This window comes from Mustela erminea, chromosome 13 (assembly GCF_009829155.1).
Source record: "Mustela erminea isolate mMusErm1 chromosome 13, mMusErm1.Pri, whole genome shotgun sequence".
Taxonomy (NCBI): Eukaryota; Metazoa; Chordata; class Mammalia; order Carnivora; family Mustelidae; genus Mustela; species Mustela erminea.
The window spans coordinates 85,455,340-85,470,514 of NC_045626.1; the positions used below are offsets into that span (position 1 = coordinate 85,455,340).

General features: G+C 54.3%; 1 protein-coding gene and 1 long non-coding RNA gene across 2 annotated transcripts in view; one reads left to right on the top strand and one right to left on the bottom strand.

Moving 5' to 3' along the window:
- Positions 1-2,869: 2,869 nt before the first annotated feature.
- On the bottom strand, positions 2,870-13,021 carry HPD (4-hydroxyphenylpyruvate dioxygenase). The gene is made up of 14 exons (XM_032310559.1): positions 12,916-13,021; positions 12,775-12,801; positions 12,083-12,145; positions 11,621-11,725; positions 11,006-11,048; positions 10,731-10,813; positions 9,726-9,815; positions 8,310-8,413; positions 7,594-7,671; positions 6,895-7,057; positions 6,716-6,787; positions 5,219-5,341; positions 3,315-3,431; positions 2,870-3,217 (listed from the first exon to the last, which is right to left on the bottom strand). The coding sequence occupies exons 1-14, from the start codon at positions 12,916-12,918 to the stop codon at positions 3,107-3,109; spliced, it is 1,182 nt and encodes a 393-aa protein (XP_032166450.1). The 5' UTR covers positions 12,919-13,021; the 3' UTR covers positions 2,870-3,106.
- LOC116571968 overlaps positions 3,136-15,175 on the top strand; it is a 43,095-nt gene continuing 31,055 nt past the window's right edge. The window contains exons 1-2 of the long non-coding RNA XR_004278066.1: positions 3,136-3,239; positions 6,864-7,053. This is a non-coding gene — a long non-coding RNA (uncharacterized LOC116571968). The remainder of the gene's footprint in view (positions 3,240-6,863; positions 7,054-15,175) is intronic.

Genomic DNA, 15,175 nt, shown 5'->3' on the forward strand with positions numbered 1-15,175 from the left:
TAAGTGAATCTAGTGTTTGTGGTGTTTGAGGCTCTGGCCTCTGTGCCCCGTGGGTCTCAACTCTTCCTGATCCTGTGGCGGGGTAGCCACAGGGGTCCCTGGAGACTTTGTTAGATGTCCACCTAACCCCTGAGAAGGACAGATGCCAAACCCCAGCCATAAGCAGTTTGACTTAAAAAAAAAAAAAAAAAGTGCCTGACCTCCCTTCTCACTAGGGACATGTAAATTCTACCACAAAATAGCCAACGTTGGCTAGTATGGGGCTGGAGGCACTTGGACATCATTAGTGTAAGCTCAAATGGCCACAACCTCCAAGAAGAAAAAGTAGATATTAACAATCGGTTTAAAAATGCACAAAAACTTTCAGCACAGGTGTTCTGCTGCCTGGAGTCGAGCCTGACAGTCACACGCAGGCAACAGAATGTACACGGATGTTCTTTGCAGCCTCACTTGTGAAGGCAGGGGAGATGCCCTTGTTGGTGGGCTGCTTTCCAGAATCGTACCTCCAGACAGGGGAACACCACCGAAGGTGGATTTGTGGGGACAGAAAAAGCTGAGACTGACCAGGAGAGAGCAGTTGCTGGTCATTCTGTCCATTCAGCCAAGGTGACTGCGCACCTATGAGGTGTCAGACGGTTCTCTAGGCACTGTGGACACAGGGTTGGAGAAAACACCCCCCCCCCCGGCTTTATGTGATTGTGTTCTTGTGAGTCAGGCAAACATGAAGAACACATGCTATAGTGAGAAAAACAGCTATGAGAAAGGCCTTATCTGTTGAGAGGGGGTGAGATTTTAAATACAGTGGTCAGGGCAGTCTGCTTAGCACACATGTGAACAAAACTCAAAGGAGATCAGGGAGGCAGTGCTGTGGACACCACGAAATAGAGTAGTGAAGACAGAAGGAATCGTGAGTGCAAAGGTCCTGAGGCTAAAGATGGCTGGTGTGTTTGAGGACCAGCCTAGAGGAGGTCCATGCGGCTGCAGCTAAATGAGGGGGCCGGGAGTAAAGGAAATGAGGTTGGAGAGGTGCTGAGTTGGGGGCAGGGGGAGGCAGACGCTGTGGGGGGCCTGGCAGGGCAGTGAGGACGACCCAGGGCAACTAGCCAAAGGCAAAGAAAGGAAACATCCAAATTTGAGTTTCCTTCATCTTCTCTCTTGAACCTGCTCCTCCTGCCCTAATTTCCACCTTGGTCAATGGCACTTCTATTTGTCCCTCCACCCACCACGGCTGTGGCTGGTTACCTAAACCCAAACCCCAGAAACTCCGAACTTCTCCTTTTCCCTCCACTACCAAGTCAGACGGTTCTCCTCCCTTATTCAAATCTATCCACTGCCCCCTCTGCCCTCTCAGTCCCATAGGACAAGTCCTTTCTTCCCTGGTCCTGCTGTGGGCGCCAAAAAGGAAACCCCAATTTGAGCCATCTGCGTGTAGACCAGGGTGGGATGGGGAGGAGGAAGTGCCAGGCAGACTCAGGCAAGACCCCTCACCCAGGGCCCTCTCCCAAAATAACAAAAGCAAACACATACCAGTGACATCATGCCAAGAGCCACTGTTTTAAACATCTGCTATTAAAGGTACTGCAGTGCTAGGAGGTGGGTGTTGTTACCATCCTCATTTAACAGACAAGGAAAAGGGAGGCCCTGAGAAGCTGAGTAGCTTGCCCAAGTTCACACAGCTAGCAAGCAGCTGACCTGGGGTATGAACCCAGGCAATCCTGCTCCCTAGTCTGTGCTCAGCTAATGAGGGTCCGCTCTGCCCTTGTCCCGTCTAAGGAGGCACCCACCACTTGGCACGAGGTGATTGTTACTGCATAGGAAGACAAGCCCAGAACTGCCTGGTTATTCCAAGAAGAACCAGAATCCTACAATTTGTATGTGAAATATCCAACTTTCTGAAATGATGACTCACATTTGTTTAAAACTATACAGACTAAATAAAATACATCTGTGAGCCAGATTTGGCCCATGAGCCACCAGTTTGCAACCTCCTGAGATATAGAATTTCTCTGCTTTGCATAAGCCATGGGACAATGGAGGTAGAATATTTTTAACCAGGGTTGCCATTGTTCCTCTGACTTCTCACTGCTGTTCTTTTTATTTCTGAAGTTCATGATCCTAGAAGCCCTGATTTCTACAATCTATTTTACCAACTTAGAATTTTTCCTTATGCTCAATGATCCGCCTGCCGAAGCAGAAGAGACCCCATTTGTCCCCAATTCCTTTTCTGGTTTTTAAAACCCGAAGGCAGAAGCTGAGGGGCTCAGAGCTCCCCACCCCCACCTGCTCTACTTCTCAGACCAGGAACTGTGTCCTTAGGTTCCTGGGCAGGGGTGTGCCCCGAAGTCCCCTGGCTAACACCTTCCTCTCTCTGATGCCCAGAAGTTGGGGCGCAGAGCAGCAAACCTAGGGAGAGCTCGTCTTTAAATATCATCAAGTCATCAGACGGGATGCTGTCAAGCACGGTTTCACCTCAAGGCCTGCTACCCTTCCCGGGTATGCTCCTTCCCCAGGTTTTTCCGTGGCTGGGTCCCAAATGTCGTCTCTCCAGAGGGGCTCTCTCTCAACCAAAATTTGCACTCCTCCCAGTTTTACCATTACACAATCTCATCATCGCCGCTTTATCTTCATAACCCTCTGTGAAATAATAGTCTTCCCCTCTACCGTGTCAGCTCTCTGCACCCCTTGTTTCCAGAATACTCCCTGACCCGCGCGGTCCCACTTGGCAAAACGCAGTCCACTCCCTCCCGGCTTCGGCCTCGGCAGGGCTCCGAAGCCGGAAAGCGACGCCTCCCGCAATGCTGCGGCCCTGAGCTCCCCCTGCAGGCCAAAGGGCGTCACTGCTCCAGCCCGGCTCAAACACCAAGACCGCTCACTGGACCCGGGTCGGCTTTATTCCGGAGGGCGGGAGCAGGGAGTGGCCCACCCTAGGGGGCGTGGTCAACACCTGGGGCGTACTGGGTTGGTGGGCGGGATCTAAAGGGAGGGGCCAGTAAGGCTGGCTTGCAGTTCAGGGTCTGTGCGGCGGGCGTGTTCCAGGACTGAGGGCGTGGCCCACCGTACGTCACGGGTGGGCGAGGCCTCGGTGGGTCCGCGGGGCCCGCGGGGCCTACATGCCGCGTAGGGAGCTGTTGGTCTCCAGGTTGGTGAGGTTACCCCGTAGGTCCTGCTCCTCCTCGAAAGCCTTGAACAGTGCGTTGAAGTTGCCGGCTCCAAAACCCTGGAGCGGGAGAGAGAAGAAGGTGAGCTGCGGGCCTAGAGAAAGCCAACCGTACTACCCTTCCTGGCGTCGGGGGCTTGTCGGGGGTAGCTGGTACCTGGTGATTGTGGCGCTGGATGACTTCCAGGAAGAGCGTGGGCCGATCCTGCATGGGCTTGGTGAAGATCTGCAGGAGGTAGCCTTTCTCGTCGTAGTCTACCAGGATTTTCAGCTCCTAGGTAGGAGGCAGGAGGCTGAGTTAGAGGGGCGGCTGGCCCACACCCCAACCGGGCAAGGTGGAGTCTTTTTAGAAAGTCCATGAAAACTCCTGCACCCGAGAGCCAAGAAAAGACCCCATTCTCCCGCAATTCCAGACACCTCCAAATAGATCCCTAAATTTTCCTGTTACCATCTGCCTGCCACAGACCATGTGTAAGCCCCCATGGCTGTCCTGGATCACCCCAGTGGCCTCTGCACAGGTCTCCCTGCCTCCGTCTTGCCTCCTTACAATCCAGCCTCTCCGTAGACACCCCAAGGGATCTTTTTTAAAAAATCAGATCATGTCGTTCCCCTGTTTAAAATCCTCCAGTGGAAATCAAAACCCTCCTGTGTTACTGGCGGAATGTAAAATGGTTGCAACCCCCTGCAGAAAGCTGGCGAGTCCTCAAAAGGGTTACCTATAACCTGGCAGGTCCACTCCTAGGTATACTCCCGAGAGAATTAAAAACACAGGTCCACACAAAAACTTGTATTACAGCAGCGTTACTCAAAATAATAGCCCAAAAATGGAAACAACCCAATGTCCATCAACTGATGAGTAGGTAAGAAAAATGGGATAGACCCACACAATGGACAATGGTAATTCAGCCACAAAGAGGAAGGAAGCATGGACACCTGTTACAACGGACACCTGAGCCTTGCAAACATGCTCAGTGAGAGAAGCCCGACGCAAAAGATCCCGTAGTGCATGAGTCCATTTATATGACACGTTCAGAATAGGCAAATCTTTAGAGACAGAAGACAGATGAATGTTTGCCTAGGGCTGCGGGGAGCCAGGCGGGGGGCGGGGAGGACATGGAGGGACTGGGAGGTGATAAGGGGTGTGAAGTTTCTTTTTGGGGTGATGGAAATGTTCTAAAATTGATTTTGATGATAGCTGCACAACATAGTGAGTAGCTAAAAACCACTGAATTGTGCTCTTTATTTTTTTTAACTTTTTAAAAAGATTCTATTATTTGAGAGGGAGAGTGAGAATGAGAAGGCGTGGGGGGAGGGGCAGAGGGAGAGGGCGAAGCAGACCCCCTGCTGAGCAGGGGGCCCCACTGAGCAGCTGAGCTGGGAGCCTGGCATGGGGCTTGATCCCAACCTGGGACCCCAGGATCATGACCAGAACCAAAGGCAGACGTTCAACTGACTGAGCCACCCGGTGCCCCAATATGTGACCTTATATGTGACCAAAACAAAACAAAACAAAATCTTCCAGTGGTGTCTGGGCACAGAAGAACAAAATCCCAACTTCTAAAGAGCCTGTAAGAGGAATCAGCCCCTGCCTACCTCAGGGACCTAGGCCAGTCCCCAGACACTTCCTTTCATCTCTTCTTGCCTTCGTTCTGCTCCTCGGACACTTGCAACTTGCTCCTGACTCACCTGTGCTTGCTTCTCCCTCCACCAGCACTGTCCCTCCCCTAGCCCTTCACACAGTCATCTCCCCCTTATTGTTTAGAGTTCACTGAAAAGTCACCTCCTCAGAGAGGCCCTCCCAGATCACCTCTGGTAAAGTAACCCTAGCTCACTCTCTGTCGTAACCTGTTTTAATTTTCTGTGCAGAACCATCTCTCTCTTCGATGGTGTTTGTGTTGTTATTTATTTGCCTGTCCTCTGTCTCCCCACCAGCCTTCAAGTCCCATGATCACGGGGACCTGGTCTGGTTTTCCTTCTGTGTCCCAGTGCCTAATGCAGGGTAGAGGCTTAGATAGTATTTGTGAGGTGAGGTGGAATTCAAGGGTCCTACACTAGCCTCACCTCCAGGACATCAATGTTCTCCTTCACTTGGATCTTGGCAGTCTTGAGCTTCTCCCTGAGTTGTCTGTAGTATGATGATGGAACACCCAAGAACTCCATGCCTCTCGCTTTCAAGTGGCGAATCTGTCTCAAGGAAGCGTCAGGGTCAGTCCCCTCTCTCCATGCACGACACCCTCAGCCAGGAGCAGGCAGAGTCCCTATCCTAGTTCCCCTTGCCGGCCAAGATGCATCCCCGTGACCTCATGCCTTTCCACACTGGAGCCCTGTGGGCCCGGGGAGAAGAACAGTAATCACTAACGTTTATGGAATTCTCCTTATGTGCCTGTCTCGAGCACTTTCCGTGTATTGCCTCATTATGTCCATGCCGTCATTTTTTGAGGCACCTGGACAAATTATTACCCCCATTTCATAGCTGGCAAAACTGAGGCAGCGAGAGATTAAATATCTGCTCTCAACATAATAGAGGGGTTTTATTTAAAAACACAAGTCAAAGCACGTCCCTCCTCTGCTTACCCCACGGGGTCTTGTCTCAGAGTCACATCCCGAGCCCTCACCGTCTGTCCTCACTCCCACCTGCTGACCTCATCCCCTACCCCCTCATTGTTGCTCCTTCTGTTCCAGCCACATTTGATCTCCTTCAGCCTTCCTCTGCCTGGCCTGTCGCTTCTGCTTCGAGCACTTTTCCCAGATGTCCGCATGCTGCCCTCCTTCCAACTCTGTGTCCCCGGATGTCTCCTCAGCATGGCCTTTCCTGACCGTCCTCTGTAAATGTGCAGTGTCCTTCACCCTCCCTCTCCCATCGTCCTGCTTGGTTTCCCCCAGAGCACTCACACCATCTAACACATATACTTTCCCTGTTGGGTTTTCTGCCATCATTAGAGCAGAGACTATCGTCTTGTCGGCTCATGCATCCCAAGTACCTAAAAGGGTGCTCAGCACATAGTAGGTGCCCCATACCCAGCCTGGGTGAGTGAATGGAGTTGCCAAGGTCATGCAGTGACTTCTCCGTTAGGCCAGGATAGAATGGGACAGTCAGGCTCGTGTCCACTCTGATATATGGCCGCCTTAGGAATAGGCTGATTCCACAGACTCAGCACATTTAACGTGGCTCAGAGGACCTCATCAATCTTGTAGCCCAATATCCTCATTTTCAAGGTGAGTCAACTGAAGCCCAGATTGGGGGCTGAATCCCCCAGGGACACACAGCAAGTCACTTGCAGAACTAAGACTAGAATCCAGGTTTCCTCTTACTCTGGCACCTGCTACTTGTAAAGCCAGCAGTGTTTCTGACAGCAGAGAAAGGGAACTCTCTGGGGTGAGAGAGAATGTGCCTGCCCTTGAGTAACAGGAACTAGTAAGAGAGCCCGGTCGGCCATATGGGCTGGCAAGGGGGGCCCAGGATTGCCACTACCCGCCCCCCACTCTCCCCTCCATTTTGCAGAGATTGGCTCTGGAGCTAGATGAAAGGTGAATTAGGACCAGGAATGAGCTTCTCACTGCTGTGATGATGTCTTGGGTCTTGAGAGCGATGTGCTGGACCCCAGCGCCCCCATTGTAGTCCACATATTCCTGTGGGCGGGAAACCAGGCAAATACGGTCATTGGCTCCTGTTACCCAAGCTCTTCCCTGCTTTCTTCTTCCGCAGCCAGGGCCCCAGGGTCTAGGAAAGGCCCCACCTGGATCTGGGACTTCTTCTTCCCCGGGGCCGGCTCATTAATGGGCATCTTGATGGACTCCTCGTAATTGGCCACCACGATGGAGCGCAGGGAGCTGTATTCTGTGTGCACCTGCGTGTCATCCACGGACCAGAACCGGTGAAACTGCAGATTCTTCAGGTACCTGCGGGGTGGCCGTAAGGACACATGGGCTCTGCGTGCACAGCAGGGACTGGGTCCTTGCCCCGACTTCCGCCTTCCAGAATTTGTCTCCTGAGCAGGCTCCAAAAAGGAGCCACTGCTCACCTCACACACATGGTACACCAGGACCTCGATTCTGACTATTTTCCTTCAGGGGAACGTGAAGTGTCCCATGACAAGACCTGTGTGGTCTGGCACGGGTCCGACCAAGAGAAGTGCTTCGAGAAGGGAACCTGTTTCTGTTTTGCATGAGGCTGCTGTTGGGGTAGTGACAGACTTCCTCCAGATCTCCCTGGACTGTGACGTCCTGTGTGCCAAGCTTCCCCAAGAGTCCTCCGAGGGAGGACTTGTGGCTCCTTTTGAGCCTTCAAGCCTCTGGTCCTCTGGGAGCAGATGGCTTAGGGACATCAGGCGAAGCTCCCTCTCCCTTGGGCTCCATTTCCCACTCACGTGTCCTGAGCAGAGAACTGGGGAGTGGGCCTGTCTCCTTTGCAGCGAGGGGTTGGGCTAGGGACTCACCACTCAGAGGCAGACACCATCTCCTGGTCAGGCTGGTTTCCCACAATGTGGTCGATGATCTCGAGACTGCAGGTAGGCCTGGGGGGAGGGATGGGGGTGGGGAGGAAGCCGTTAGGAGGTGAGGACAGGGTTAGTTCCTACACCTCCCCTTCCCCACAGTGACAGCTCACTGTGACATAGCGCCTACTGGGGCACCTTGCAGGTGTCATGACTGGTGTGCTATTACTGGCCCCATTGTACAGATGGGGAACTGAGGCAGAGAGGAATAAAGTAACTACAGAGGTTAAATAGCTAGGAAATGACCGAGCCCTAGGGTGCCTGGTGGCTCAGTTGGTTCAGCGGCTGCCTTCAGCTCAGGCCGTGATCTCAGGGTCCTGGGGTCACCTGCGCATCGGGCTCCCTGCTCCTCAGGGAGTCTGCTTTTCCCTGCTTGTGCACACGCTCTCTTTCAAATAAATAAATAAAATCTTTTTTAAAAAATGGCAGAGTGGGGTTTCGAGCCCAAGCAGTTGGTTCCAGAGCCTAGGTGCTTAGGAACCTGTGGTGCTGCCTCTTCAGGCTACCCTCAGGGACCCTCAGGCGTTCCCCAGCAGCCTCTCAGGGCAGCTCAGAGATGCTCAGTCTGCATGGAGGGTAAAGCATGGCTTTCCGCCCCTCCCCTCACCCCCTGCCTCAGGACTTTCTGCTCCCACCACCCCAGCCCGAGGGGCACTCACAGCTTGGAAAGTAGGGGGTCCACGGATACTGGGGCCTCGAATCCAGGCAAGAACCGGCCAGTGTAGTTCATCTTTTCCACCAGGGTGTGCGTGGTGTCCCCGTACTATGGGTGGAAAACAGCCCGGCTTGGCCCGAGACCCCATCCCTGCCAAGACTGCGCCCCATCTCGTGGTGCCCACACCACTCCAAGCGGGGTCTGACCCTAACTCTCTGTGTGATCTTGGGTAAGTCACTTCTCCTCTCTGAAATGAATTGCAATCTGTCATTTGTTTGGGACTTCTCTTTGGCAGTCCGCCTGCCCCACGGGACCAGAGTCCCTGCGCGGGCAGGGTCACTGTTTTCCTCCTCGCGGAGTCCTCAGCACCTAGAACTGCCCAGCTCGCTGGAGGCGCTCCATACAAAGGTACTGACTAAGTGAGAGTGATGAGGGCATTGGCTCAGATGACATCACAGGGTTCTGGGGCACCTGGCTGGCTCCGCTGGTAGAGTGTGAGACTCTGAATCTCAGGGTTGTGAGTTCAAGCCCCACACTAGGGAGAGATTACTTAAAACATAAAATCTTAAGGGGCACCTGGGTGGCTCAGTTGGTGAAGCATCTGGCTCCTGATTTCAGTTCGGTCATGACCTCGGGGTCGTGGGATCGAGCCCCATGTTAGGCTCCATCCTCCTCAAGAGTTTGCTTAAGATCCTCTCTCTGCCTCTCCCTCTGCCCCTCCCCCCTCAATAAATAAATAAAATCTTTAAGATCTTTTTTTTTTTTTAAAGGGTTTTTTTGATCATCTTGACAATCTTTAAGTTGTATTTAGCCTTGAGGAGGTGGGACCTATGATCATCTCTGTGTGGCAGTAACACAGACCTGGGAATCTTTGCTGGGGTGTGAGATCCCAGGCACCATTGTTCTAAGTTCTGGATGTGAATGATCTCATCTGAGCCTTGCAGTGACCATGGATGGGGTTATCGGTGAAGAATAGGGTTAAGTAGCATGCTGCGGGCCACACAGGTGGTCCAGCCACCGTCCTCACTCATTTCAGTGGAGTCCCAGAGAGGAGGAGTGCTTTGCCCAAAGTCCTACTGCTAGAGCTGGGTAGGGCTTCCCCAGACCCCACTTTCCCCGTCTTCAAAGCCCTTGTCCTCAGTTTACGTCCTTGGTGTATCGTTACCACCCGCCTCCCGACGCCCTCCCCAACCCCCCACCCCCATCCACAGAGGACGAAGGGAAGCACCAGGGGGGGACTGGTGGCTCCCATCACCTTCTGCAAACTGGCCAAGGCTTACGGGTAGTCAGACTTGAGGGAGAATGTCTGCTTCAAAGCACCAGGGTGGGTTGGCATGAGGGGGCGGGGAGGGGTGTGGGGAATCCTGGCATCTCAGAGGAGCTGACAGCACGAGGGGTAGGGGCACCGAAGCGAACTCACCGTCTGCAACACGGCCAGTTTCACCTTCCCAAACTTATCTTGCTCTATCCAGGGCTCCCGCACAATTTTGGCACCTTGTTCCCGGGCTTTCTGCAGAGAAGATGGGGCAGGGAGGCAGGAAGCGCTGGACCCTCCCAGACCCCTGGCTAGCTGCTCCCCACCTCGGCCTGCCATAGGCTCCTCCAGCGTTCCCAGCCCCGGGCAGGAACCACAGCCAGCATCAGCTGTTGCCCTATGCCGTGTGCCCATTTGGCAGATAGGAAAACTGAGGCCCAGGCCCAGAGTTGGGGTTATGAGAGACAAACCAGGTGGGGTGGGGCTGTGTCCCACCTCTGCTAACCCACTCTCCCCCATCTCCAGGCCTCAGCTTCCCCATCTGTAAACCAGGCGGTGGGAGGCGGGAGAGGAAGAATCAGAGCTGGGCCTGACTGAGCACCTGCTGTGCGTCAGACCCCCTGCAGGGCCTTCTGGGCATGGCTTCCACATTTATGTGCATGGCTGTGCCTATCACATGCCAGGCGTTGGTGAAGGTATTTACCAAACTCCTTCTCCCTCCTAGCAACATTACAGGAAAGGTACTGTTCCTGCCTCCATTCTGTAGGTGATGAGATCTATAGGCACAGAGAAGTTAAGTCACTTGCGCAAAGTCTAACAGTAATACGATTCAGACCTGGCAGTCAGCCTCTGGCTTCTATGCTCTGAACCTCTGAGCTGCTTCTTGAATACGGCGTTTGGTTCAGAGTCCTGCTCAAGAAGTGGTAATTACGGGCTTGTGTCCTCCGTGTCCAACTCAGTGACGTAGGCACTGTGCTTGTCCCCATTTTACAGATGTGGAAACTGAGGCTCAGCGAGAGGGCCTGCAGCTAGCGAGGGCCAGGGTATCCCCGGAACTCGGGCGTGCATCACACCAGTGTCTGGGCTTGTCGTTCCAACATGACGGGCCCTCCAGCCCGGACCCACGGAGGCCCCTGTGGCAGGCAGAGGGCAGCCCAGGTGCGGGCTCACCTGCACGAGGTAGTCACAGTCTTCCACCTCAAACGCGATGTCCTTTACTCCGTCGCCGTGCTTTACCAGGTGGTCGCCCATCTCTGTGGCAGGTGGGGGAGGTCATGGCGCTGGAGTCATGGCTCCCTCACCTCGACGGTCAGCCTCTGGGCTCCATGTTCTTCTAGGCTGGGAACCCTTGCTGAACCAGACCCCCTTCCTATCCCTGAGCACCCCGCCCCTCATGATAGTGAGTCTTCACTCCCCGGCATGCTGAACCCCCTGGGCCTCCTCACCTTTGTTCCAGGGGTTGAGGGCGGAGGAGAAGACGAACACGATCTAAGGCACAGCGGAGGGAGGAGGTGTAGCCGGTGGGTCAGGCACCCCTTTCCCCCCCCCCCCCCCCCCCCCCCGTGTGAGACACACCCGTGGGGCATTTGGATCAGATCACCCCTCCCAGCCAGGAAGGACTCCTTGACCCTGGGTTTCAGCCCCTTCTCTGCCTCAGTTTCCCCTCTGAGATAAGCTGTTGCTTGGGCCCCCCATGGGAGAAAGTGCCAGGACTCCCAGGGATGGGGGCACTAGTCAGACTTTCAGCTCTGATGTCTGAGGCCTCTGTCAACTTCTCCCAAACATCTGTGAGGCCAACATCGGGCCAGGCCGAGAAGGAGACGAAACTAAGATCCCTGTGGTCTGTTATACAAAGGTGCCAAAGGAGGGGCCGGTGGGAGCTCTCAGCTCCTGTTCCCTTAGCCTCGCCAGACATCCTGGGAGAGAACCAGGTGGGCCTGGGGAGAGGGCCTCCAGGTCTGCTTCACCCAGAGGCACCAGAGCCCTTAGGAGGCTCAGAGACCGGCGAGGGCAGAGAGGCTGGCCTGCTGGGTGAGTGGGGTCCTGCGGTGGGGACTCACCTTGCCTTGCTTGATGACATGGCTGACTACCTCCCGGGAACCCGTCTCCAGGCCCTTGTAGGCTAGTGGTTCAAAGCCCATCTTGTTGCAGTAGAATGACGCAGCCTGAATCACAGAGTTGCAAAGGGGTTCCTGAGGGCCAGGCTGGGGGACCCCAACCCTCGCAAAACCTCCAGTCCCCATCAGCCTGCTGGCCCTGTTGCCCCAGGGGCAGAATACATCCTGGGATGAAAGGCGGCTCCCTGGCCCTTTCCAGTATCAGATAAGTTTCTTGGTGGGGTCCAAGGCCCTGATTGTGTAATTAGGATCTAAAGAGTCTCTGTGTATCTGGGATGGTCCCAACATTGGCCCTGACCCTCCCCACACAGGGACCAATCACAGGCCCAGGTGGGGACCCGCCCTTGTCCAGCAGGTCCTCTGGCCCGTCCTCTGCCTGCTCTAATACCTGGCCCCAGCTTTTACCTGCTTGGCATTGCCAACCCAGAAGGTCACCGAGTGGAAATGGAGGAATCGGCCTCTCTCAGGCTGCAGGAGGGGGACAGGGGGAGAGGCTCAGTCTCTGGAAGTGGGTCTAGAAAAGTGTGGATGGACAGGTGTCCCCTAACCACTTTCCTTGTCCCAGCCTTAATTCCAAAACTGAGAAGCCAAACACCCTGCGGCCTTGCCAAGCCCCTAAAAAGGGTTCTCATGGAGAAACCGAGCTCCTGGGTGTTGGAGATCGGAAAGCCCCCTCCGGGAGGCCTGCCCAGATTTCACCAGAGGGGGAGCTGCTGTGTGCTACAGCAACACGGATTTAAGTTAGACCTTTGAAAGAACTTCTAGGGCCACCTGGCTCGCTCAGTCAGTAGAGCATGCGACTCTTGATCTTGGGGTTGTGAGTTTTGAGTCCCACATAGTGGGTAGAGATTACACATTAAAAAAAACAATCTAGAAAGAACTCCCAGACAGGATTGAGAGATTAGCACGAATTTAAGAAGAGGTAATTTTTTCTTCGGAGAGCCGGGTTGGGTCCAGCTCAGTCTTGGGGGGATGGGAAGGCGAGAGATTAGGGCGAGCATCTTGGGGTATCACGTACCCACTGAGGTTCCTTTTCTGCTCTTTACTGACATCCCAGTTTCCCAGGGCCCGGACCCCACACTTCCCCTACTGCTTACCTTCTTCCCTTTGTCGCTGTAAGTTGTCTAAGGAGAAAGAAAAGGACAGTGAGACTTGGAAGCTCAGACATAAGGCGCTTCTAGAAGTCTCACTGTAGATCATCACGGGGGAGGCTGCTGTGCCCCAGGGCAGGCCCTTACCATGGTTGATCTAGGTGACGCTTCCTGCTCCGAGATTGGGACAAGAGGCCAGTGGAGCGCTGGACAGAGTATTTAAGACGGAGGAGATCCCGCCCCTGGCTTCCTGGCCTTCCTAGGAATGGGCTGGATCTGCACGAACCCTGGAAACTCCCAGGCTTGGGAGCCTCTGATCTGGCTGCGGCCTCAGTGGACAGGGTGATGTCGTCAGGCCCAGAGAAGGGGAGTGACTCCTCAGGGCCACTGGCCAGTGGGACAGAGCCAAGGCAGAGAGCCAAGGACGCACTCCAGGACCCCGGGTGGGGACTATGACCTCTGCCCTGCAGAATCCAAAGTTCAGAAGTCAAGGCCAGATGGAGTGCATTGGTGGCTGTTTAGGGAGAATTTGAGGAGAAATTAGGGATTGGTATTGAAGCCCTGTTTGCATAGCGAGCATGTGGTTTATAATTAGGTAAAAGCATTGTACTCCATAGTGATTAGAGGCATGGGTATGGGGGTTTGAATCCTGGACCTGCTACGTACTATGTGACTGGGGAAAGCCACAGAAGCCCTCTGAGCCTCAGTCTCCCCATGTGTAAAATGGAAGCAATAATAGCATGGGTTGGGTTTAAGTGAGATAAAGTATAAGTCTTTGGAGTAGAGCCCAGCACACAGACACTTCTCTGTTAATGTTGGTTATGCTTACTTACATCTCTTTAGGGCTTTGGGCAATAGAGAACAGGGGTCCTTGGGGTTGCCACAGCCTGAGTAATGGGAAAGAGGTTATGGCCCTGCCCCCTGCCCCCTGCCCAGGTTCTCAGTATCTGCAGGGTGGTGGAAGGGAGAGCAGAGGGCTCGGGGGGAAATTTCAGAGCTCTCCCAGCAAAGCCACACCCAAGTCCTTAGGTCTCACATTCCTAAAAGATAGAATGCTGACTGCTGGCCAGCCCTGGCATTCACCTGAGGGTTCCAGGACAGCCCCCTGCCGCGTGCTCTGCCCCAATCCCCAGAAACTCTGTTGCTGAGCCATCTTGCCCTCTGTCCAGGGAACTGACTTTCAACTATCGTCATTGCCTGGAAACTTTTTCCAGTCTCTGAGGCTTCCAGTCTTGGCCCATGACTGTGTTATGACCCCCTGCTCTCTTGCATCACTTGGGTTCCCAAAATGTCCTGCACCAGCCCTTGTTTTTCTTTTTCTTTTTTTTTAAATACAGGAAAACAGATCAGCATGTCTAGTGATGACTTCAAGGATCAGTGGGTCCAACATTGCCATATTTCAAAGGAGAGAAAGTGACAAGCGGCAAGAAAGTGCCCGAGGCCTCTCTCCTCCTTCCTTCTTTCTTCCCTTCCCACCGGGGAGCAGAGAGGGGCTTGTGCCAGGGAAGACCCCCCCACCACCTCCCGCCTTCCTTGGCAAACCCCACCAGGCCCCCTGAGCGGCTCTCAAGTTGCCGTGTCCCCCAGGAAACCGTGGGCACTCCCCAGCAGCAGGTCTGAGGTTCAGCAGGTCAGAGGCTGAGCTCTGCCACTGGTCAGCTTAGCCCGCAACCCTGGAGACGGGACCCAGGACGCTTCGAGAACTTTTCGGGGCCGTGCAATTAGCAAGAGACATAGGAGAGCTGGAATGTGAACCGGGTTTTTCTGACTCCGTGAGCACCCTTCTAATGGCCGCACTGCCTCCTATACACATTGGAGATGTTGATATTCCCACCAGACAGATGGGGAAACTGAAGCCCCGGAGAGGCGAACGTAGGTCTGCAAGATTGCAAATCTGGGAAGAGAGAGACCCAAACCCTGGCCTGTTTCGCTTCTGAAACTGGATCTTTTTCCGCCAATCCAGACAGTTTCCCCCAGCTTCTCTCCTCTGTTTTCTGGGCAGGTCTGGAGGCTGGCCAGCTAGTCCCACCTCCTTCTTCTGCCCGTCCTGGGGGTGTCTTGTCAGGCTTCTCTCAGTGTCCCCCTCAGCCCCCCGGGTCTAGGTTTCCAACTGAGAAAATGGCATGGAGGTAGCCCAGAACAGAGCTCACAGGCCAGAAGGTTCCGTGAGAGGAGAAAGGCTCGATGCAGCCCCCTCAGCCTTCCGCTGTGTCCCTTTGTTCACAGTGGCCAAGTCGAGCCCCCGCTTCTGCAGCCTGGCCTGGCTGCTGTCCTAGGCACACAGTCAATGTTTACCGAAACCAGGGAGCACATAATCAGCAGCCTCAGAGTGCTGAAGGCAGGTGAGTGGCACAGCTGGCCTGGGCTGGTGTCTCTGTCCTACCCCTGGACTTTGCTTCCAGAAACA

Bases quoted from the DNA above. Each gene is read 5' to 3' on its own strand.
- HPD (XM_032310559.1), bottom strand. The intron at 11,049-11,620 runs GTGAGTCCCCAC...GCTGTGCCTTAG, and splicing joins ATGTCATCAAGCAAGGCAAG to ATCGTGTTCGTCTTCTCCTC. The intron at 3,432-5,218 runs GTGAGGCTAGTG...CCTCCTACCTAG, and splicing joins AGAACATTGATGTCCTGGAG to GAGCTGAAAATCCTGGTAGA.